Genomic DNA, 23,168 nt, shown 5'->3' with positions numbered 1-23,168 from the left:
GCTGGAACGTGGTGTTTGCTGCTGTGTCTGCAGCATCTGGAACAACCTTGACACTTAGTAGGTGCTTGTGGTGGTGGTTTAGTTGCTAAGCAGGTATTTAGGCATATTGCTGAGTGAACGTATTTAATCATCACACCAGCCTGGAGAGGCAGACACGATTACTCCCATCTTAAAGATGAGGTCACTGAGGCTCACAGAGGTCAAGCCATGGGCCCCCAGGTCAGCTCCCAGCTGGTGACAGAGCCAGAATCCTGGGGAACATTTATCATCAACCCTAGAGAGATCTCTCACAAGAGGACAAAGAGGAACCCCACAGAATGATCCAGAGTTTTCCTATCGACCACTTTCAGTAATTGCTGAAAAGCCTTTCTATATTCTCTGAAATTTAAGAAATGTGTAACCTCCGCAGGCAAAGTTCACCCTGGGAAGTCCAGGCTGTTCCTGACTTCAGCTGGTAACCCTGGCCCCCGGCCACCCAGGCCTCAGGCGGAGTCGGGGGTCCCAGCAAAACATTGCAAAACAGGAAAAAATCTAAGGACACAAAAATAAAAGTGATGTGGCGGCGGAAACGGGGTTGCCATGGCTCCGAGCGACTCGCCGGGCCTGGGTGGGATCCAATGTTTTGGAAGGTTCCTCCACATGACACAGGGTTTTGGAATTTTTCAGCTGGTAAATCTTTCTTAATTCAGGCCCCCCCTCCCCCTGGCTCCAGCCAAGTAGCTCCCTGGCCCTCTGTGTCCCGCGGGGGCGTTGGTTGGAAATGTGCCTGTGTCGGATTACTCAGCTTTGAAACTTAAATTGTTTGAAGAGAACTTGTGTTTTGTTTTGCTGGATGGTTTCTTGGACCAGTCTGATGGCAGAGGCTCCTATCACCTGTTGAGAGGGCAAATTGATTTTTTAGAAAGAAGGCGTGGGTGGTGGAATTGGAATTCCCTCTTTCCCACTGAGTCATCACATCCTAATGTGACTCATTTTATGACTTGGAGGTTCCCAAAGGTTGTATTTTGAGCTTTGTTTAATAAATATAAATGCATATGCTTAAAATAAAAATTTTTTGCTAAATTAAGTACTTTTCCATGGATCCGTCCCCTGGAAACATTGGAACTCACTTAGAGAAGACACCTCCTCTTCCCACCTGTTTTTCCCCATGGGTTTGGCTTCACCCCATCTGGTGTCTTCTGAAACAATTGACTTGGTCTGGGATTCTCTCTGCCTTGGACTTGCCTCTGGGAAAGGTCAGCCTTTAAGCCGGGCTCGACCATGACTAAGGCTCTGTAGACCTTTGCCCTTGGTGACTCATGTCCACGGTGTCACAGGTCCCTTGGGCTGGAGCCCACCACTTAAACACAGCTGGCTGGGGCTTTGAGCGTTCCCCCAGTGACAGAAGTCAGATTGCAGCTCAGGAGCCCACCCCCACCCCCGGAGAGAGAGAAAATGGTCTTTTCAGAGGGCTGTTTGTCCAAACTCCAGTCCTCTTGTGTGCAAGAACAGACTTTGAAGGATCTTGCTATTTCAGTATCTTAAAAAGAGGACATGAGTTTTCTGATTAACATGGGCCCTGGTGTTTTCACCATCAGAAATTGTTCTTGGCGCCAACAGACTTTCTGTAATTTGCAATCAGCATGCTGGAATTTCCACCCCCGTCAAGAAAATCATACCTTTTATTAACGAACTGTCTGACACCCTCTTGCGTTATTTTTTTTTTTCCTACAGTTTTGGTTGCATACTTTTTAAACAGAGTGGTACGTGTTTAAGGGTAAGCAGGCTGAATTTTGGATCATCTGGCAGATTTAGCTTGAAGCCTGGATAGACCTCGTCTTTTGTGCTTTGGGACTTGGTTTCCCCATCTGTAAAAGGGGGTTTGGTGGTATTTGGGCCGTAAAAGGAGATGGAGGATCTGAAAGTGCTGGGCCATGGTAGATGCCCAGAAGATGTCAGCTGACTGTCCACGTGTCCCCTGGGAGCTCGGTTTACTTACCCGAGTGAGTAAGGCCCAGGTTGGTTTCTTGTCTGGGAGAAGGGTCCTTCCTGGCACAGGTGAGCCTTTCCCCTCCTCTCGGCTCCCAGCCATCAGACCCTGCTGTCATGCCCGACGCAATGGAGGGAAACTGAGGAATGCCCCGCCCCCTACCCCCATCTTACAGCTGGGAAGCCCGCTCACTGCGGGAGCTGGGCAGACTTTCTTGAGTTGACAGCACACGTCAGAGGAAGGCTGGGCCCCACACCCCCGCTTCCTGGTTCTCTGAGTGACTGTGGTGGCCGGTGGAGGACACGTAGGGGTGACAGCCCCTCGCTGAGAAGAGGTGCCCCTGGGCTGGGATGAAAGCTGAGCTGAAATCTGGCCTCTATGCAGATGGCTGATGCTCTTCTGGCCTCGCTCCTCCACACACTCAGCCCCCAGGATTTCCGTGGCTGCTCCCTAGATATTTATTAAAAACCTAGTGTGCACAGGTTCTGTGCCAGCCCCTGGGGGCATATGACCAAGGAGGTCCCTGCCCTCAGGGCATGGCTAGTTTCAGACTTGCCTACAAGCAGGTCACTCTGAGATGGGATAAGTGCTGTGAGGACAGGGGAACCAGTCCTAGGAGCAAGACCAAAGGGTCTGGAGGTTAAGAGGAAAGTACAGGATGCTAACTTGAATCCAGATTTCCTAGTGTGAGTGTGTCCCCCACAGCGGTACAGAGCTTGGGACACACGGTAGTTTAAAAAGTGTTCCTTGTTTTCTGAGATTCGCGTCTAACTCGACGGTCCGTATTTTTGTTTCTCACATCTGGCAACCGTGGACTGTGTAGTCAGGGAGGGCTTCCCTGAGGAGGTGCCTCTGCACGGAGCCCTAAAGGCAGGAAAGAGGGAGCCACATGGGTGGTCGGAAGAGTGTCCAGGCAAGAGGACCTGCCCCGGGCCAGGCCCTCAGCGTGGGGCTGAGCCTGGGGTCTTTGGGGAACTGAAACCAGGCCCAGGCGGCTGGTGCAGGGTGAAGGCGAGTACGACACCAGTCAAGCCTGGAGAGGTCGCGGAGGGAGTGGGGCGGGGTGGGGGAGCGGGTGCCGGCGGGGGCGGTCAGGTCAGGCTGGGCCGTGTGGACGTGGCAAGAAGTTTGCATTTCCTTCCAGAAGCGAGTAGCTGTTGGAGGCTTTTAAGCAGGGAGATGTCATGATCGAATTTACATTTTTAAGATTGCTTTGGCAATCTGCAGGGAGAATGAGCTCGGGGTGGAGGCGGGGGGCGGTGGGGTGACTGGGCAGGTGCTCCAGCTGTGCAGATGGGGACACAGGGGGCGGGGTAAGCCTGCCGAGGAAGTGGGGAGGCGGAAGGAAAGAGGGGAGGTGTGGGAATCAGGCTCTTCCTCCCCAGCTCTCAGGAGACCCATCGAGGGCAGTGGCACCATTTCTGTCGTTAGTCCACTCCGTTGTGGCTGGCTCTGCGAGCCCGTGGACTGTAGCCCTCCCAGGCTCCTCTCTCCATGGGATTTCTCAGCAAGAATACCGGAGTGTGTTGCCATTTCCTTCTCCAGGGGATCTTCCCGACCCAGGGATCGAACTTGCGTCTCCTGTGTTGGCAAGCAGATCTTTCCCACTGAGCCACCTGAGAAGCCCAGAGGTACCATTCTGGGTGGATGAAATCCTAAGGGGCCATTCCTGACCCCCCACCCCACCCCGCATCTGCCCGGCTCATTAAGCCCATGCATCCAGGGAGCGTGAGTTTTTCTGCTAGTTAAGCAATCGTAACGAGCAGACCCAAATGACTTCAGCCATCTTCCTGGAGAAGGGAGCTAATTTTAAACAGCAGAGCCAGGCCTGGGAAGCGTCACACGCGGGCTCCTAACCCAAACTGACACTTTGATTTCCTCCCGGTTCGCCTGGAGCCCAGTGGCACGCTCATGGGCCCCAGTGCGGACGGGCTTGCTTCCCTTCTTCTGAGTGCGTGCTCCTTTCTGCGGGGGGTGGTGACGTGAGCCCACCGCTGACACGAGGCTGACTGCGGAGACTCCAGCTCAGACCCGATGCCGCCCTGCTTGCTGCTTCCGGGTGCGCTCCTCCATCAGGGGCTTCAAGAGCTGCCTGCAAGAGCTCCACAGGACCATCCACCCACTGGCCACGCGCCCCCGTGTTCTCCTGGCGGCAGAGCCGCCAAGTTAGAGCAAAGGCTGGGATATTTCTTGAGCCGTGTGCTTCCCACCCCATTGTTTCTCTTACAGAGTCTTGCTGAGGCTTCTGTAGACCCAACCTCTTTGCCCGAAGGAGCTGGCTCTTTTAGCTTCTGAGTAAAGACTTGGAAGAGCCTATTTTGTGCTGGCTGCCAGCCCCTGTTAATCTAGGACAGGGGAAGTTTGCCCGAACATCTGCTCAAGAGACCGAAGTCCTTTATTTCATCTCAGCCCAGAGCAGTAGAAGCAGCCTGGGTCTTCTTGAGCCTCTTCTGTTCTGGGCAGGTTTTCTGAGTCCCAGACCTAGGGTAGTAACCCGGAGGTGGATTACCTAAAATTATCTAGAACTCGGGCCGAGTGGCTCTCGTTGAGTTTGATTCCTTGTCTGTACCTGTAATAACAGGCTCCTTCCTTCAGTCAGTTCCCTCAAAGGACTCTTCACAGACAGGCGGTGATTTCGCTTCGTGGGGTCTTTTTGCAGAGCGGCCAGTAGCCGGCCATTTCCTGAGCTCTGGTGATGGGCTGAGCATCTATTTGTGCATTTAATCCACCTGTGCTTGCTGAGCATCTATTAAGTACCAGACACGTCGTCCCAGGAAAAAGCAGAGAACAAGTCGGTGGTGTGGCCTCGCTCTCTGGGAGCGTTTCCCCGCCCTCCATTCAGGCAGCCAGGCCAAATGTCTAAAACTGCCTTTGGGGCCTTAAAAAAAATGGAAATAATGGTGAAAAGACCCATATTTGAAAGGAAAGAAAACTCAGGCACTGTGCCACCTGTTGGAATTATTTTTTCAAGAGCAAAATCTTCGTTTTTAGATGAAATTTCATCTTGAAATGGCAGCAGCTAGTTAAAAAGCCACTAAGCCATTCTGTAGGCCAGTTGGCTTAAAAAAAAAAAAAAAGAGAACTGTGGTAAACTGCACCCTGGGCTTCCCGGGTGGCTCAGACCATAAGGAATCTGCCTGCAGTGCGGGAGAAACATGGTTTCATCCCTGGGTCAGAAAGATCGCCTGGAGAAGGGAATGGCAACCTGCTCCAATATTCTTGCCTAGACAATTCCATGGGCAGAGGAGCCTAGCAAGCTACAGTCCACGGGGTCTCAAAGAGTCAGACATGACTGAGTGACTGACACACAAACTACACATAACATAATACTGATCGTTCTAACCATTTGTAGGCATATCATTTAGTAGTATTAAAATGCAGTCACAACACTGTCTAACAGCACTGTTTTCAGGACATTTCCCGTTTCTGAAACAGGAGATCTGTGCCTGTTAAATAATAACTCTCTCCTCCCCCAGCCCCTGGTAACTTGCAGTCCCTTTTCTGTCTCTATGAATTGGCCTATTCAGTGTGCCTCATGAGTGGGATCAAACCATCTTTGTCCTTCCGTGTCTGGTGTATTTCATAATGTTTTTAAGGTCTATGCTTATCACACATATCAAAATTTGCTCCCCTTTTAAGGCTAAATAATATTCCAGTGTATGTATCAGTTCAGTTCAGTCACTCAGTGTGTCTGACTCGTTGCCACCCCACGGACTGCAACACGCCAGGCCTCCCTGTCCATCACCAACTCCTGGAGCTTGCTCAAACTCATGTCTACTGATGCGGTGATGCCATCCAACCATCTTATCCTCCATCACCCCCTTCTCCTCCCTTCAGTCTTTCCTAGCATCAGGGTCTTTTGCAGTGAGTCAGTTCTTTGCATCAGGTGGCCAAAGTATTGGAGCTTCAGCGTCAGCATCAGTCTTTCCAATGAATATTCAGGACTGATTCCGTTCAGGATGGACTGGTTGGATCTCCTTGTCATCCCAGGGACTCTCACGAGTCTTCTCCAACACCACAGTTCAAAAGCATCAGTTCTTCAGCTCTCAGCTTTCTTTATGGTCCAACTCTCACATTCGTACTGTATGTATAGACCACATTTTGTTTTTCCCTTTATCCACTGATGGCCACTTGGGTTGTTTCCACCCCACGGACCTCTGTTTTCCTTGAAGAAGCACTTTTCTGCTTCAGCCACCACTTAGATTATAACTGTTACTTACTGCAGTGATGTAATAAAACTCTGATCATGTCAACAAACGACTGAGTCCTGGGGCATAAAATGAAGTCATGGCCCCTGAGGGTATCCTGTAGGGCAGGTGATGGTGAGGGTACCCAGAGGGGATAAACTTGGTCCAAAACAGGGGACTTCAGCTGAGTCCTGAAGGCCAAGCCACCACCAATGCCCGCCTACCTCCATTAACTTGGCGGAGAAGCTGCACGGTCTTGGGAATCTGCAGCCTCGTGACGGAAGAGCTCAGTTCAGCCAGTGAGAGGCTGAGGAGGAGAGTGATGTACCAGACATCAACATCTTTCCTTTCTTGGATTAATCTGTTACTTGACCTTCTGACATAGCTCACACTGCAGCTAGTGAGGATGTGGTTTTTGATGAGGACCTGTGCTTAGCTCAGACTGCCTTCTGAGAGGCGGACACATGTCTCTTCGATGACCTGTGACCTGTCTTTGATTTTTAAAAGTGAGGATTTTCTCAGAAGAGCTCTGTCCGGGGCTTCGCACACTGACGTACCCTGTCTTGATGACTTGACTTCAGATTCCTTGATGTCTATCCATCTGTCCTCCCTTGCTTCCTTTGGAGCAGCTGCTGATGTCAGCTCCTGGTTTTTCCCCGCCCGTCAGCAGCCTTTGGAGCTGCTGACACTTTTGTACGTTCAGACATGAAATGTTTGCTAGGCACTACCATGTGTTGGGTGTTGGCGAGACAGTGGCAACTCTTAACTTGGTCCCTTCCGCAGGGATCTCTTCCCTTTGGGCGTAAACCTGTGTCTCCCCTCGTCATTTCAGGAACTGCAAGGCCAGAACGTGCAGGCTGACTTGTTGGAGATGGCTCCAACCGGCTTAGTACTTGTTCTTCCTGCAGGTCATCTTGATTGCATCAGCTTTGGTGGCAATCACAACTTTTTATTATTTATTATGTTGGGAAATATGTCCTCTACAAGTTGAAGTAATGCCTGGAAACTTAGTTTCTTTGGGTAAACCTGCTGGTCCAGGATGACATGTTTCAAATCTGACCTATCACAGAAGCTGCTAATCACCATGCTTACCAAGGTGGGGGAGCGTCCTTTGGCCAAACGTCGGGACACAGTACATACCCAGCCCACCTTGGAGAGTTAATGCTACACCTGAGCAGATGAAAGGCTCTGAGCAGTCCTGCAGTAAAGAAATCCACTTGCCTGACTCTGCCTTTGCCAAATGCTTACTAGCTGGTAGAGCTTGCTTTCCTTTCTCATAAACCCATTTAATATTCTTCAGAGCCAGTGCTCCACAAAACACCCTGGAAACACTTGTGGAAATGATTTGTTTCAGCCCCAAACTGCTCACTGGCCAATATAGGTGGTCAGCAAAAGAAATCTATTATTTGCAAATGCAGAGTTTTGTTTGGCCCAGCTTGTTGGCCCCAAACTGGGGAGCCAGTGCCCTGCCCCAGGGAAGGAGGGTTCACCACTGAAACCTCTCTGCGCCTGTTGTGATGGGTCACGTGAGAGCCAGGCTCTCCGTTGACTGAAAGGTGGAGGGTGGGCGCCTGTGTTACCTCCCTCTCCAAGGCCTCGCGAGCCAGGACATTGTGTAAACCTCCGAGGACAGAATATGTGAGCCACCTGTGTTCTCAGACGATGGAGAAGTCATGTCTGGGACAGCCGTGGGTCTGTAATGGGGCCCCTGTGACAGTCTTGGCATATACAGAGCATTTTGGAAATAGCCTTTGGTTGAACAAAGCATATTATAAAGTAAAGCATATGACAATCCTTGTATCTTAAAGAAAGACGTAGATATTTAACTATAGAGAAAAAAGATAATGGTTTTGGGATGATGGACAATTTCTATTTTTTCCCTGATTTTGTAGTGCTGCCCAGTTTTCTGTTGTCCATATTTCTTTGCAAAAAGAAATATGTGTTTATAGAAATAAAAATACGTATATGTACATATGTGCATACCTAATGCACACATGTAGGTGTACTTTACTGAGGTGATCGAACCTAGAAGCCAAGATTGGTATAAGTTGGTGAGTTTTTGTCTTAAGTCTCCTGCTGCTAAGAATTCCTTCAAAGTCTGTCATTTCTAAATTTTTCCAGATGGGCAGCAAATTTGGGAGATGGAGGCCACGGTGGATAAAGACAAGAGCCAGCCTGTAAGCACCCAGACGCGCTGACCGGATGCCCTGTCCTGTCCACCCCCAACCCTTGTGTTCTCTTTCCCTCTTTCTTGTCCTTTCTTCATCAACGTGCCAGTGCTTTGGACCAAACAGGCGTTTAGTGGGTATTGAGTTGATGAGTGAATTATACGTTTCCTGAGCATCAGACCCTCTGATTTGTAACAGTGACATCTTAATATACTTTGATGGAGTAAGTAGTAAGTCATCTTTGCTGCAGCTGAAAAGTCAAGTTCCCTTTAATTAGAATTTTGCCTGTGAGCCTGCAGGATATGTCATGAGTCTTTTTATTTTTATTGAAGTATAGTTGGTTCACAATATGCTGTTGGTTTTGGGTGCACAGCAAAGTGACTCGGTTATGTACGTGTATACATATGTATCCATATTCTCTTTTTAAAAAATTCTTTTCCATTAGAGATTATTACAAGAGATTGCATACAGTTCCTTGTGCTAGAGAGCAAATCCTATTTGTCTGTTTTATAGAGAGTACTGTGCATCTGTCAGTCCCACACTCCCAGTGTGTCCCTCCCCACCACGAGTCCTTTTAGATGGGCTGGCTCACTGTGCTTAGGACCCTGGATAGGAATTTACTTGCGGTTGCAGTTAAATCATTGACAACTTTCTTTCAGAACATGCTTTTTGTTGAGATTCCTGAGTATCGGAACAAGCACATTCGGACTTCGGTGAAGGTGAACTTTTACGTCATCAATGGGAAAAGAAAACGAAGCCAGCCTCAGCACTTTACCTACCACCCAGGTAAGGAGTTCTCTCTGGAGGCCCCTTGGGCGTGAAGAGGCGGCACTGTGTGCAGGTGAGGACGCCTGTCATCTGCTGGGCGACTTTGGGCAAGTGACTCACCCTCTCTGAGCCTCAGCTTCCTCCTCTGTCAGATGGCACCTTCCTTATGAGAGCTGTAGAAATCAAATGCATGTGAAGTGCTTGGGACCATCTACATCAATGATATTAGCTATCGTTATTAATATTTTCCCTTGCAAGGGCAGAGTAAGCATGGGGCACATGTAGGCTTGTTTACTGGAAGATGGCAAGGTTAATGACTCGTCTCTCTGTCGTAGATTTGATCACAGTAGAGGCAGAAAGTGAATATGCCCTAAAATCCAGCTCCTTAGGGACCCCACAGTAGGTGGACACTTGGTAGATAAACAGTTACTGAGCGAGTCACCAGGCCAGGAAGCCTCATTCCCACCAAGCACTGCAGTCCCAAGACAGGCAGCGAGAGCCATGTTTCATTCATTCCCTTGTCAAGAAAATATCTGAGTGCCCGCGCAGTGCCAGGTACTGTTTAGGGTGAGCTTCCCCGGTGCCTCAGGCAGGAAAGAATCTGCCTGCGATCCAGAAGATCCAGCTTCGATCCCTGGGTGGGGAAGACCCCCTGGAGAAGGAAATGGCAACCCACTGCAGTATGCTTGCCTGGGAAATCCCATGGACAGAGGAGCCTGGCGGGCAATAGTCCATGGGGTTGCCAAAGAGTCGAACACAACTTAACAACTATTCAGGGTGCTGGGGTCCCAGCACTGAGCAAAAAAGACCAAGAAGAAGAGTCCTCTCTTGGAGGAGCTGACAGTCTAGTGGGGGGGGGGGGGGGGGGCGGTGTTTAGATAATAACTGAGCGCATGGAGTGCACAGACATTTCAGATGATGCTGAGTGTGATAAGGACAGCAGGCAGGGAAGGGATGGGAGCTGCCAGGGCAGAGGGAGGAGGCGGAGGCATAATTTTACATCAAGCTCTTGTCAGAGCTCTCCCCCTGGGGGAAAAGACAGCACATGGTCCAGGGCTGACGGCAACCCACCAGCCACTTTCCGCTATCAGAAAGACCTACAGTTCAGGGCCATCACCCAAGGTAAAACTTCTAACCTAAGACAGTTGCACTGGGGGAGCTCTTGCCCGAGCCGAGATCTTTGATCCCGGCCGTCTGGCCTCCCGAGGCTGTGCTCCTACCGCCATCTGCCCATCCTCTGTGCTCCCCCGGCGGCGCTAAGAGAGGTCCGCCCCGTGTGCTCTTCTCTTCTCGCAGTCCCAGCCATCAAGACGGAGCCCACTGATGAGTACGACCCTGCCTTGATCTGCAGCCCCGCCCACGGGGGCCTGGGGAGCCAGCCGTACTACGCGCAGCACCCGATGGTGGCCGAGCCCCCCTCCTGCCTCGTGGCCACTATGGCTCCCTGCCAGCAGTTCCGCTCGGGGCTCTCATCCCCCGACGCGCGCTACCAGCAGCAGAACCCGGCGGCCGTCCTCTACCAGCGGGGCAAGAGCCTGAGCCCCGGGCTGCTGGGCTACCAGCAGCCCGCCCTCATGGCCGGCCCGCTGGCGCTGGCGGACGCCCACCGCTCCGTGCTGGTGCACGCCGGCTCGCAGGGCCAGGGCGCGGCGCTGCTGCACTCCAGCCCGGCCAACCAGCAGGCCTCGCCCGTCATCCACTACTCGCCCACCAATCAGCCGCTGCGCTGTGGGAGCCACCAGGAGTTCCAGCACATCGTGTACTGCGAGAACTTCGCGCCTGGCCCCGCCAGGCCCGGCCCGCCCCCTGTCAGTCAGGGTCAGAGGCTGAGCCCTGGCTCCTACCCCACCGTCATCCAGCAGCAGAACGCCCCCAGCCAAAGAGCCGCCAAAAACGGACCCCCGGTCAGTGACCAAAAGGAAGTGTTGCCCGCGGGCGTGACGATCAAACAGGAGCAGAACTTGGACCAGACCTACTTGGATGACGGTAAGAGGCTTGTCTTCCTCATTGTGCGTGAGTTCGATGCCCTGTAGCCAACCCCCCCACCCCGACCCCAGCAAGCTGACTGTATGGCCTGGATAGCCTCCTTTACCTGTTTGGGGCCTGGGTGTCCCCCTCTTTAAAGGAAAGGAATTGAATAAGATGACCTCTAAGGCCTCAGCCAAGTCTCTGCATGAATCATTGCCCAACAGGAGTTTGGGGTGGGCGCTGCGGGTTTTAGTTGCTCCTCCTAAAACCACGGCAACAGAGAGAGCAAGTGGGGGCAGCTCTGGCCCTAGGAGTGTGCCCTGGGTCACAAATCGGGGCGGTTTAACTGCTTCCACTCTCTTTCCATCCGCCAAATTTAGACCGAGGATAGGGCAACAGAAAGGAAGGGAAGCTAACCTTTTATTCCTGGAGAGGAAGAAAAAACCTCCCACTGTATAGTCTTCTGTTGTGTATTTAGGGGACGGGGTGGGGCAGAGGGAAGGGGAGATCTTGAAGGGTGGCTGCCTCGGAAGGGTGCATGAATGGGGGCTCGCGGGCAGGCTGCAGGCGGTCTCTACCACGTGCCCGTGGAACAGAGCCGCGCATTGATGCAGGGAAACAGTGAGCTTCCGCTGTGGTGAGCCCAGCTGACGGGCTGGTTGGGCCAAAGGACAGATGCAGAGGCAGCCTTGGGTGCCTGTAGGTGCCCGAGTGGGTGGCAGGGCCCAGCCGGGGGCAGGCTTCTTGGGAGTGGCAGTGTTGGTGGTGTGGGCCTATGATCGCAGCGAGGGAGGGTGAGCTGTGCAGGCAGGACTCACCTGGGACCAGCCAGATGCCACTGCAGGGGCAGAGAGGGTGGGGCGGGCAGAGCGGCCTTCCCCTGGGGAAGGAAGGAAACGGGTGGCTTGGATTTCTGAATGAGAAGGAAGGCCTGTCCCACTGGCTGGCATCTGCAGCTCCAGCCTCGTCCTTGACTGGCAACAGCATCTGAGACGCCCTGAAATGTCAATTATTCAGGAAAATTTACTCTCGGAAATGCAACCAAGATATAGGAAGTAAGAGGCGAAAAGCTTCGAAATAGCCACAATAGTTATCATGAAGACCGGATGCTAGGTGTCAGACACAGTGAGTGCAGGGCGCTCACTCAGAGACTGTTGACTTTTACTTTATGCAGAGTTTTGACAGTCCGCCATTTTTTGTAGTTTCCACGTCCCCTCTCTAGTAAAACTGTCTTTCAAAAACTTCCCCCCAAGTGTATCCAGCAAAGGTCCTGAGAACCTCTTAGTTTAGAGTCAGACTGCCGCAAGTGCCTTACAAAGGTGACCTTGGAGTACTGTTCAGTTAATCATTGAGCTGACTGGTCCTGAACATTCAAACGCAGATTGAGTTAGGAGCACTGTGCTCTGTGTTAAAGAGAGAGACCCTGGGGCCATCCATTCGCAAAACAATCTATACCCGAAATGGCGAAGATCAAGCGTCAGCGCTTAGCTGAAAGCGGGTAGCAAACCGCTGGTGCGGAGTGCCTTCCCGACTGAGAGATGGATGAAGTGGGCTGTAACCCGACCGCTCTCCACGCGTCTGCTCGGGGCTGGATCAGGCAGAGGCGCTCCATAAATAAGTGGTGCTGGAGCAGGGGCTGGAACTGTCCTCCCCTGACTCTGTCCCACATCGCTTTGGTCTCTGGAGTAGGAAATGTACCGGCCCCTCCCGCCCTGTCCGTCATCCCACCACACAGACCAACGGGGGCCTCTCGGAAAGAGAAGGGGCGCAGTCGCTAGTTCTCCGTAATGCATTAGGACCCACGCTCATGAGTGAGCTCTGAGCGCCTCTCGTTGCCCAGACAGAGCTCGTGTTACGGAGGAAGCTGCTGAGTGTCTGAACACAGGCAGGTTCAAGGTCAGAGTGAGGGTGGCCTCCCAGAGGGCCAGTAACACGAGTCAGCTCTAGGGCTGTCTTGGAAAACCCGATACGGTGAACCTGCGTCTCCGGGTGGAGCCTTTTCTTAAGCACACTCTTCGTAAGCCCAGGCTCCCCTGCTGGCTTAGTGGTCAAGAAGCCGCCTGCCAATTCAGGAGACACAGGTTCAGTCCCTGGTCCTGGAAGATGCCCTGGAGAGGGAAATGGCAACCCTCTCCAGTACTCTTGCCTGGGAAATCCCATGGACAGAGGAGCCTGGCAGGGTACAGTCCATGGGGTCGCAAAAGAGTCGGACACGACTGAGCAACTAAAATAAGGACAAACCGTAAGCTCCGTTCCCTGGAAGTTTAGGAGGCATTCTCTGAAACGCGGGTTCCGTGGCTGGAAAAGGGGAGAAACACTTGATAAAACCAAGGTCTTGTAGCCCCTGCTCACCGCAGGACTTCTCAGAGCCTTTGCTGACCTCGTGGACACTCTAGGCTTCCAAAACAAGGGAAATGGTCCCATCGCCTGTACAGCCCCAGGGGTGCCGCTCGCATTGAGTATACTCCGTGTGAACGGATCCCTTCCAGCTGTACAGCCTGGCCGGCCTGGGACCCCTTTCCCCTGACGTTCAGGAAGAGTAACGCGGAGGCATCTCAGAGTTCAGAACCGGCCCTGCCCCATCCCGTGGGCCGTGTTCAGGCTTCATGTTCCTGGGGCCAGAGCGGAGCACAGGGCAGGGGATGACCTCCACCCGTGTGGCCCCCAGATGCAGCCCCTTGGCCACTGGTGAGATGCTCTGCGCCTGACTGGTGCTGTCCCCAAGCCTCTGCCCAGCCCCGGTCCCTTCAACGGGAAGGCGCCTGTGTGGCCTGTTGTGTGTTCAGGGCTAACCCCAGCCTGCCCCACCGCTGTAGCCGCCAGGAAGAGGGCTACAGCATCGTCTGCCAACTGCTGGCTTTGAGGTCCCTCTCGCAGACGCCAGTGTACTCACAGAACGTTCTCAGGCTCCGCCGTTGACTGCATAAAGGTGGGGTTCAGGCCGGTTAGCTCTCTGGCGCTTCTTCCTGACCAGTAAACTGGAAATCCCGGGGTCATCTCTCTAGTCTGTCTGGGAGGCCTGCTAGGTCCTTTTCCATCCCTTTGATCAATTCCCCAGTGGAGATTCCCCCCAGAAAATACACTCTGGCTACCCGAACTCCAGCAGAAGATGCTCCTGGGGCGGGGATGGGGGGCTATTTCTCAGATGCCATTCCTCTGCCTTGGGATTTTGGCAGACTTGACTTTCTTTGGTCATTTTATGAGAGCTGGGCTGACTTGCTTTGAGGGTCAAAGAAAGGTTCCGCAGCTGGAAAGGGAAGGGGTCACCACGGAGGACTTGGGTCTAAATGCAGACGCGTCACCCTTGCAGTGGCCACGCCGCCCTGCTGTGATCCCGGGAAGCCCCGGCCCTTGGCACGCTCTCCCCGACCCTTGGCTCACGACCCGGCGTGTCTGGTCTGCGTCCCACCTGGTCCCACCGCTCTCCTTCCCAAGCTGCATTCCTGCACACAGACGCTGTCTGTCTTGGCCCCCGTTTTTTTTCCTTGGAACTCCAAAATGCAGCTTCTGCTTTCTCCACTCCAAGGACTCAAGACGTTTTCCAAAAGTCTCTTTCTGAGCTAGCAAAATAAGTGATATTCCAGGGCCAACGTATCCTCACTCCTCTCCTGTGTGCCTGCCAGGGCCCAGGCTTTCTTTCACAGTTCTTCTGAAATGCGTGCTTTGCACACACGTCCACTGTTCTTTTTTTTTCTCCTCTGTCCCACTTGTCCCCTTCTGTAACTGGCTTCTTGCTCTAAAGCCCCAGGCTGTACCTGGGAAATAACCTTCAGCTCAAAACAGTAGCCTGATTCTGGGAGCCCTGAGCAAATCCTTCCCTCCCTCCTTTCCTGCCCCCACCCATCCGGCTCCTCTCCTGACTTCCTCTCCCCTCTCCTCCATCCTGACTTAACTGGTCACCTTCTCTGTACCCTGGTGGCTCAGATGGTCAAGAGTCTGCCTGAAGTGCAGGAGACCCAGGTTCAATCCCTGGGTCAGGAAGATCCCCTGGAGAAGGAAATGGCAACCCGCTCCAGTATCCTTGCCTGGAAAATCCCGTGGATAGAGGAGGCTGGCAGGCTTGCAATCCATGGGGTCGCAAGAGTCGGACCCGACTGAGCGACTTCACTTTCTTTCTTCTTCCGTACCAGGCTGTGAGCTCAGAGGCGTGGGCTACTCTTGGTGGGTTTTCATCAAGAGGGCACCATGAATTGATTTCCCTTTTGAAGATGTCACTGGCTTCCTTTGGACAATGGACAGTAGGGAGGCAAGAGATGGAAAACAAGGGGCTTGCTTCCTTTTTGACACACCCCGATAGAAAGGCAGTGAGCCCCGTGGCCCCGCGTTGTGGGGAGCACGCAGGGGCGGGGCTGGCACGCTTTACAAAACGCTGCCTCGCCCGTCCTCTCCTCCGTGCTGGTTTAGGCTCCTCCCTCCTAAGGCTGTGGTGAGAGCGTATTGAGTTAAGGCACATCATATCTTAGGAACAGGGCTTGGCCCAAAGTACTCCCCGATAAATGTTAGCCACTCTTTTTGTTTGTGAATTTAATTGACTTCTTGGAGGACAGGGTTCAACATTTTTACCACACATCTGCGTAAGAGAAAAAAAATCAGCTATTCTGGTCTTTGGTGATGAGCCCATGAGCCCTTAAGCCCTGTCTCTTCCACATGGGCTGGAGTAGGGGGGGCAGAGCCCCAGGGCTAGGGCCCACGGTTCCCTTCCCAAGCTTCTCTCGGGGGCCTCAGGACATCTTCCCACACAAGGGGCCGATCCCCTGGGCCCAGGGCCAGCTGGGAAGCCCTGCTCTGCGTGCCCAGTGGAGCGTGAATGTCAGGCCCATGTTTTGCTTGCTGTGCCCTTGGCAGAGGGTCCCAGCCTTTTACCCAGAGGCTTAATGTACCAGAGCGTGAGAACCAGGTCGGCAGAGTGGACAGACAGACAGGCACACCCTCCAGCGTGTAGGAAGTGGGGAAGCACATATGCCTGGCACGGCTTGTCCGGCAGGTTGGGGGGCTTTTCGCTGGGGCTGCTCAGGGCCCACGGCACGGCTGTCACAAAGCAGCTCCTGTTTGGAGAGGTGGGCGAAGCCCACAACAGCCTGCCTGCCACTGACGACGGCCGTGCATCCAGCCGCCGCATTGGCCCAGGCAGGCTGGGCTTCCAGGCAGCCTCCGTGGGGGCGGCGGTGCTGACGGAGGCTGACAGGCAGGGATCCTCTGCTCTGATGAGAACTGAGCAAAGTGGTTGCCTGGCTGATGGCACCATGGAGAGTGTGATCTGGGTGTTATAACATGGGGCTGGGAGGGCACCAGAAAGCACCAAGGCCAGGTTGAACTCACACGCCTTTGGTGGACACCAACAGAGTCCAGGCTTCTGCTGAAGGCTTTGGTCAGCCGTCTTTTTTAAAGTTCATTAAAAGATATCTGTGTTTTTATAAAGGCAGTGTGTCCGCATGCTTGAAAAAAACAATACAAAGAGATACCCAGTGGCATCGTCCTCCCATTTCTGCCCTGCTCCTTGACGCCAGGTTTCTCAAGGCTTCTAGAGTGGCGTTTCTTGGTTTTGTTTTGTTTGTTTGTTTTAATCACTAAGGCCACCCTTTCCACTTGTGCCCCTTTTAAAATAATTTTTTTCCTAATCACTGCCCCCATGAACTGTCAATCCCGATACCTGTTTTGGTACCAGGCCCTTTGCGGGGCCACAGACCATGGTGATGTGTGAGATCGTCCTCGCCGTTGGGGGTGTATCATCCCGATCGGGAATGCATGCTGTGGTTCCTGTTTGTAATCGTGAGCACATGCAGATATATCTTCTTCTTTTCCCCCTTGGTTCTACCAAAAGGAGCAAAACATGCCACAGGCCCCCGAGGTCGAGAATGAGCGTATCTCGCCATTGCAAGCAGCACTTACGCACCCGTCACGCAGGGAACGGGCGGGCATGTCAGGGGCCCGCACTCAGGAATGAGATGTCTGCTCTGGGGGTCCAGCTTTGACTCGGGGCCTGCTGGCTATAGAGTTTCTGGAATTGTCTTCCCTGGCTTCCAGGCTGGCCTCAGGCTGATGGCGGTGGCCCCCAGCTCTGAGGGTGACTGCAGGCCTGGAAACGGGAGCATCTTGTAAGGAGAGCACAAGACCTGTGTGTGTGCGTGCGGTGCTCAGCGGTTCGTGTTCTTTTCTGCCACCATCATCATCGATTCTGGGCCACAGCTATGGTCTCCATGTTTGGGTCCCCTCAGTTTATAAGTTAAAGCGTATCCCCCAGTGTGATGGCTTTAGGCCGTGGGCCCTTTGGGAAGTGCTTAGGTCCCGAGGACGGAGCCCCGTGACTGGGGTCACTGCCCTTAGAGAAGAGACCTCTAGTTCCCTTCTGCCCTGTGAGGCAGGGATGAGAAAGCAGTCGTCTTGGAGGAAGTAGGCTGTATCTGCCGGCACTTTGATCTTGGACTTCTCAACCTCTGGAACTGTGAGAAACAAATATTTGTGTTTATCAGCCCCATTTATTATGTGACTGTTCTGTTATAGCCGCCCGACCTGATGAAGACCGATGAAGTAGGAGGGCAGAGCTGGCTCTGGAGAAAAGCTCTGAGGCTGACTCAGCCTGGGTCCTTGTCACCCCGCTGGGCTACTTCCAGTTAATTCAGCAGAGGGAATTCAGAGTCTTACTGGAAAGGGCCGAAGTCCAGGAAACTGCTTGCCTAGAGAGAAGCCCTTCCAATGAATATTCAACCCTGAAGCTCCAATACTTTGGCCACCTGATGCGAAGAGCCAACTCATTAGAAAAGACCCCGTTTGTGGGAAAGATTGAGGGCAGGAGGTGAAGAAGGTAGCAGAGGATGAGATGGTTGGATGGCATCACCGACTCAATGGCACGAGTTTGAACAAACTCCAGGAGACAGTGACAGACAGGGACGCCTGGCTAAGGTCCGTGGGGTCGCAGAGAGTCGGACACGACTTAGGGACTGAACAACGTGTGAGAACTCCTGGTCGACGATCACTGAGCCAGTGGCGCGTCTGCCTCCCTCTCCCCCAGGAGAGGCTTCTATCCCAGGGGCACCTTTCTTTTGCCCCTCCTGGTGTTTCCTCACCTTCTGAGAACCTCTAGCTTCTAGCTGTGGCACTTAGCTGTCCTTTCATCCCAAATCACGCGTACTTTGCATTGCTGGCTTATGAAAGCTTAAGAGGCCACCTTCCAGCTGACTCCAGACGCAGAAGTGCTCAGCCATCTTTTTGAGATTCTGCAAAGCAGATGTTTTCAGAGGAATGTGCTCTTGCATTTTGAGGTCAGATGCTACCAAACCACAAGAAAGTCCATTCTCAGACTTGCTGTCCACTCAGCCTGCATTCCAGAGCAGCCTCTGACCCACAAAGAGCAGACAGGGCCCCAGAAAGAGGACCAAGGATATTATTTGGTGTCATCCGAGGGCCCCCCAGTCAGCCACCAAAACCCCCAGTTTAAACTGTACTACGTCCCGTTTCCACCTTCGGTATGAGGTTATGGTCTGGTGATAACAGGTGAACGTCCTAGAAAAGGAATAAGGTGATCAGTTAAGCAAGATATATAAGAGGTGAGCATCCAGACCTTTTTTTCCAAGGCTCTTCTAGACTTTCATTCTTACTAGCACAGCTTGCAGAAATTGCTAGGGCTCACTTCCTCCCTCAGTGTAAGTGCCAGGCAGGCTGGAGACGTGGCTTGTTTCAGGATCGTGAGCAACTGGGTGTATTGTAATATCCTTCCGTGCAGGACCGTACTTGTGATGGATCTTGCCTCATCCCAGGTAATCACCTAAGATCGTGCAGAACGGGTGTCTTAAAAAACACAGAACTCCCCAGTATCAGCTTGAGCTGTAATTCATTTCTCTCTAGCAAAGTTAGAACTTGAAAGACAATTTAGTTATTTGAGGCTATGAACTATATTGGAGGGGGACAGTCAATCAAATCTTATTTTAATACTAAATTTCTACTTTGTACTCCCTACCTTCTCCGATATCAGTAGATCTATTTCAGATAAATAGTAAGGTTTATTTTCACAGGAGAAAAAAAAAGAAAAAACCACCTTTCTTTAATGGAATAGCCCTGGTTTTGTTCCATTCCACAGAGTTGAGCTTTGGGTGCATTTTGTCTTTTCTTATCCCCGAGCTTGGTTCTGGACTCTCTTTTCTTGCTGTGGACCGACTCTATTTTAGCACCATTTTCTTTTACTTTTCATTCCTTTCCAAAAAACAAAAAGAGAAAGGCTTTGTTCTTGGGAAATGATGAAACCATTTCTCTGGCTCTTCTCCACCGCATTCCTGACACCTCTTTAATTTGTTATGGGCCCTGGGATCTGGTTAGCTGAGACCGTGGCTGTAAGCGCAAGGCTGGAGCCTGGTTTGCTCATCCACAATGTCAAGTATCTCTCTCTCGAGGGGAAGTCAAGGCACCCTGAGGGTGGAGTGTGAAGAGGGAGTCTGGGCAGGTCCTCAGATCCAGCCCTGCCCCTTCCTGGCGTTAGGATGACATCGGCGGCATCCCTTTCAGCGGCCATGAAATCAGATCTCCAGCCAGGCAAGCGAAACAGTGTGTGCCGCGGTCATTTTACAGTGAGCACCAAGAACCCCGATCCGGTTTTATGACGAGATTGCCTGTTGCAGGCGGTTTGGACTTAAGTCCCAGGCATGCTGCAAACCAACAAATGGGTTTCATCTGAAGCCCGTTAGTTCCACCATCCCGGGAAAGTTGAAAGGCTGCTCCCTGGTTGTTAAGTTTCCAAACACCCTGGGCAGAGTGGAGGTTCTGTTGCATAAGCCGACTACGTGGGGAACGCCTTTGAAATGTTCCGCAGCCGGTTCTTATAGATTTCTGGAAGGGGATGGTGTCTTTTGAATGCTCAGCTTTATTGGAGGCCTAAAAAAGAATTGACCCAGCGTTGATGAATGCACCCTTTCCACGCCTCACAGCTGGACTGAGTTGTGGTCTCTGCAGGGCTTGGCACGGGGGCGCCCCACTGGTGCTCCATGGCCGGACTGAGCCTGCACATATTTTGTTTGGCCCACGCAGTATTTAAAAAAAATATTTGGATTAGATGCCAACGTTTAAAAACTAGGAGGTTGCATATAAAAAGACAGATTTCCGGCTTTCCTTGGAAAATCCAAAGATCTGGCCGCCCTAGGCCCCACACTCTGCATGGCGGCTACCTGGAGTCAAAGTCAAGGCTGGTGCTAAGTGGAGACCCCCTCCTCTAGACAGAGCACACACTTGTGCGTAGCTGCCCCCACCCCCTCCTGTCTCCTGACCATGGGTGGAGTGTCCCTCGCTCTTTACCAGTACCGTGGTTCCTCTTACACTTGGCCGACCCCGCCCAGCCAGGGATTCCATCAGACCTGTTTGGCATTTGCCGTTGTTACCAGTCGTCGGGAAGTGCCACTCACATCTGTGGCTGCCTAGCCCAGCACCTGGTGCGCAGCGGGGACTTTGGAGGTGTCAGCTCCCTCTTGCTTCCCTCCCCCTCCTTGTGGCTGCTGGTAAGATTTAAACACACCTTTTTGGATGGAAATGCTATAAATACATATATAAATATAGAGTAGCACAATGTACCTACTTACCCACCCCTCGGCTTCACCTGTGGTCAACTCGTGGCCAGTCTGGTTTGTTCTACTCCTACATCTTCAACCACCTCCGTTTCACAATAATAATTTGAAGCAAATTCTCTACGTCAAAAATCCTGGATACTAAAACCATACCATTTCATGTGTAAAGCTTCAGTATGTGTATCTAAAAGAAAAGGGTTGTGAAAACATTCATAATATACCACTAATGTGCATGAAACTTAACGAAAAGTCCTTAAAATCAGGAAAGAGCTGGTGTATAAAGTCCCAGTCATCTCACCCATATCATAAAGGTTTTCTCCTTGTTTTATTATTCTATAGTTTGGATCAGGATTCAGACCAGGCCCACGCAGTGCCCATGGATGCCTTTAGTGTCTAAGACTGTTGTCATTCAGAGGTTCCCCCTGTAGAGTAAATGGCAGGACCCGTTTTTTCATTCTATCATCATCATTATTATTTAGTAGTTTATTTGTTGAAAAAGACCAGATCGTTTATCCTATACAATTTCTCACAGTCCAGCTTTCACCAGTTATGTCCCCATGGCGAGGGTTAGCCTGTTCCTCTGTCCTCCGTATTTCCTGTAAGTTGGCAGTCAGTTCTGGAGCTTTCATGGGTTCGGGTTTAGTAGTTTTGGGCAAGACTGCTCCGCCGGGGGAGCATCTCTCCGTCAGGAAGCACGTGGTATCAGGTGCCGCCCTCTTGGTTGTGTCACCAGCTGCTGACGTCTGTGCTGAGCTGCATTAATTCAGTGGTGCAGTGATTGCAAGGTGGTGATTGTTGTTCAGTCACTCAGTCGTGTCTGATTCTTTGCGACCCCATGGACTGCAGCACGCCAGGCTTCCCTGTCCTTCACTGTCTCTCGGAGTTTGCTCAAACTCATGTCCATTGAGTCAGTGATGCCATCCAGCCATCTCATCCTGTCTCCCCCTTTTCCTCCTGCCTTCGATCTTTCCCATCATCAGCATCTTTTCCAGTGAGTCAGCTCTTCACCTCAGGTGACCAAAGTATTGGAACTTCAGCTTTAGTGTCAGTCCTTTCAATGAATTTTCAAGACTGATTTCCTTTAGGATGGACTGGTTGGATCTCCTTGCAGTCTAAAGGACTCTCAAGAGTCTTCTCCAGCACCGCAGTTTGAAAAGCATCGATTTGGTTCTCAGCCTAATTTATGGTCCAAGTCTCACATCCGTAAAGTGGTTATATTCTGTTCTAATTCTGTCTTCCCTTCCTCTCTGTTAGCTGGAAAAGTTCTATAAAGAGAAACTTTCCTTCATCAACAATGGTAGAATTCATATAGGAAGAGCAGGATGAATGCTGGATTCTTTCCCTCTATTTACCAGTTTTTAAAATAATGGTTTGGTTCATTAACATCCTCTAGTGGTGATCAATTAAGGACTTTTTTTAAAAAAAGTACCATTATGAACTCATAGATTGAAACATAATTGATGTTTTAAGATTTTAATGGGCTTTTTTCTTTTTTCTTTTGTCCTTATCATCTGATGGATCTAAATAATGACTTCCTCTCCTTTCTCCCCCTGGCTTATGAAGCAGTGTGCTCAGATATTCTGAGGCATCAGGAAAGAAAGATTTCTGTATGTAAACTGAGAGTTGTATTCCCTGTATGTGTGAAGGGGAAAATCATAAAATAGCTCTTGAGTGCCAGCTGGCTGAGATATTCCTTGCAGTATTGTGTGGTTTAAATAGTTAGTTTGCAGGGCAGGGGGAAGTTATGTATTGATGAGAATGTAGAGGGCTTCTGTAAGTGAAACCCAAAGTAGCAATAGCTTAAACTAGATGGATGATTTCTTTCTCATGTAATAGCACAGACATAAGCAATCCAGGGCTGGTATTCTGGTCCCATGGTGCCAAGACTAGGCTCTTTCTTTTCACTCTGCCATTTTTAGGAGGGTACACTTATCTGCACTGTCTTAAGATGGCTCCTGGATGCAGGAGAAGGTCCAGGAAAGGGGGGAAGAAAGGCATGTCCTGTCCCTTTAAGGTCATGACCTGGAAATTGAATTTATCCCTGTATCTGATGCCTCATTGGCCAGAGCCTTGTCATATGACCACAGTGAGCTGCAAAGGAGGCTGGGAAATGTAGTTTTTATATTTCCCCAACCATGTGCAGAGAGTGGTGCTGGTGGCTCAGAGGGTAAAGCGTGTGCCTGCAATGCAGGAGACCGGGGTTTGATCCCTGGGTGGGGAAGATCCCCTGGAGAAGGGAATGGCAACAACAAGAATACTCCAGTATTCTCACCTGGAGAGTCCCATGGACGGAGGAGCCTGGTGGGCTGCGGGCCACAGGGTTGCAAAGAGTTGGACACGACTGAGAACCTTCACAACCGTGTGCAGAGCTGCTAGTGAAAGACGGGGAGAATGGATTTTGGGAAAAAAGATACAAAAGGAGGTTGGGTGTTTTGTTTTGTTTAATATTCTTAGGAGTTACCTTCCTCTATTCCACAAACATTTATTGAATGCCTGCTGTATGCCAAGTGCAGTTTTTAGCTCCTGGGGACACAGCAATGCATAATAAAGGTCCCTGCTTTCA

General features: G+C 51.5%; 1 protein-coding gene across 4 annotated transcripts in view; it reads left to right on the top strand.

The window, feature by feature from the left end:
* Positions 1-23,168, top strand: part of NFATC2 (nuclear factor of activated T cells 2) — a 157,025-nt gene that overhangs the window by 103,236 nt on the left and 30,621 nt on the right. For all 4 annotated transcript variants that reach the window (XM_052650756.1, XM_052650753.1, XM_052650754.1 and 1 more), the window contains exons 7-9: positions 8,278-8,333; positions 8,984-9,110; positions 10,389-11,078. In XM_052650756.1, the coding sequence (XP_052506716.1) occupies positions 8,278-8,333; positions 8,984-9,110; positions 10,389-11,078 (873 nt within the window). The remainder of the gene's footprint in view (positions 1-8,277; positions 8,334-8,983; positions 9,111-10,388; positions 11,079-23,168) is intronic.

Source organism: Budorcas taxicolor, chromosome 13 (genome assembly GCF_023091745.1).
Source record: "Budorcas taxicolor isolate Tak-1 chromosome 13, Takin1.1, whole genome shotgun sequence".
In the NCBI taxonomy this organism is placed as follows: Eukaryota; Metazoa; Chordata; class Mammalia; order Artiodactyla; family Bovidae; genus Budorcas; species Budorcas taxicolor.
This window is presented reverse-complemented; position numbering and strand designations above follow the sequence as displayed.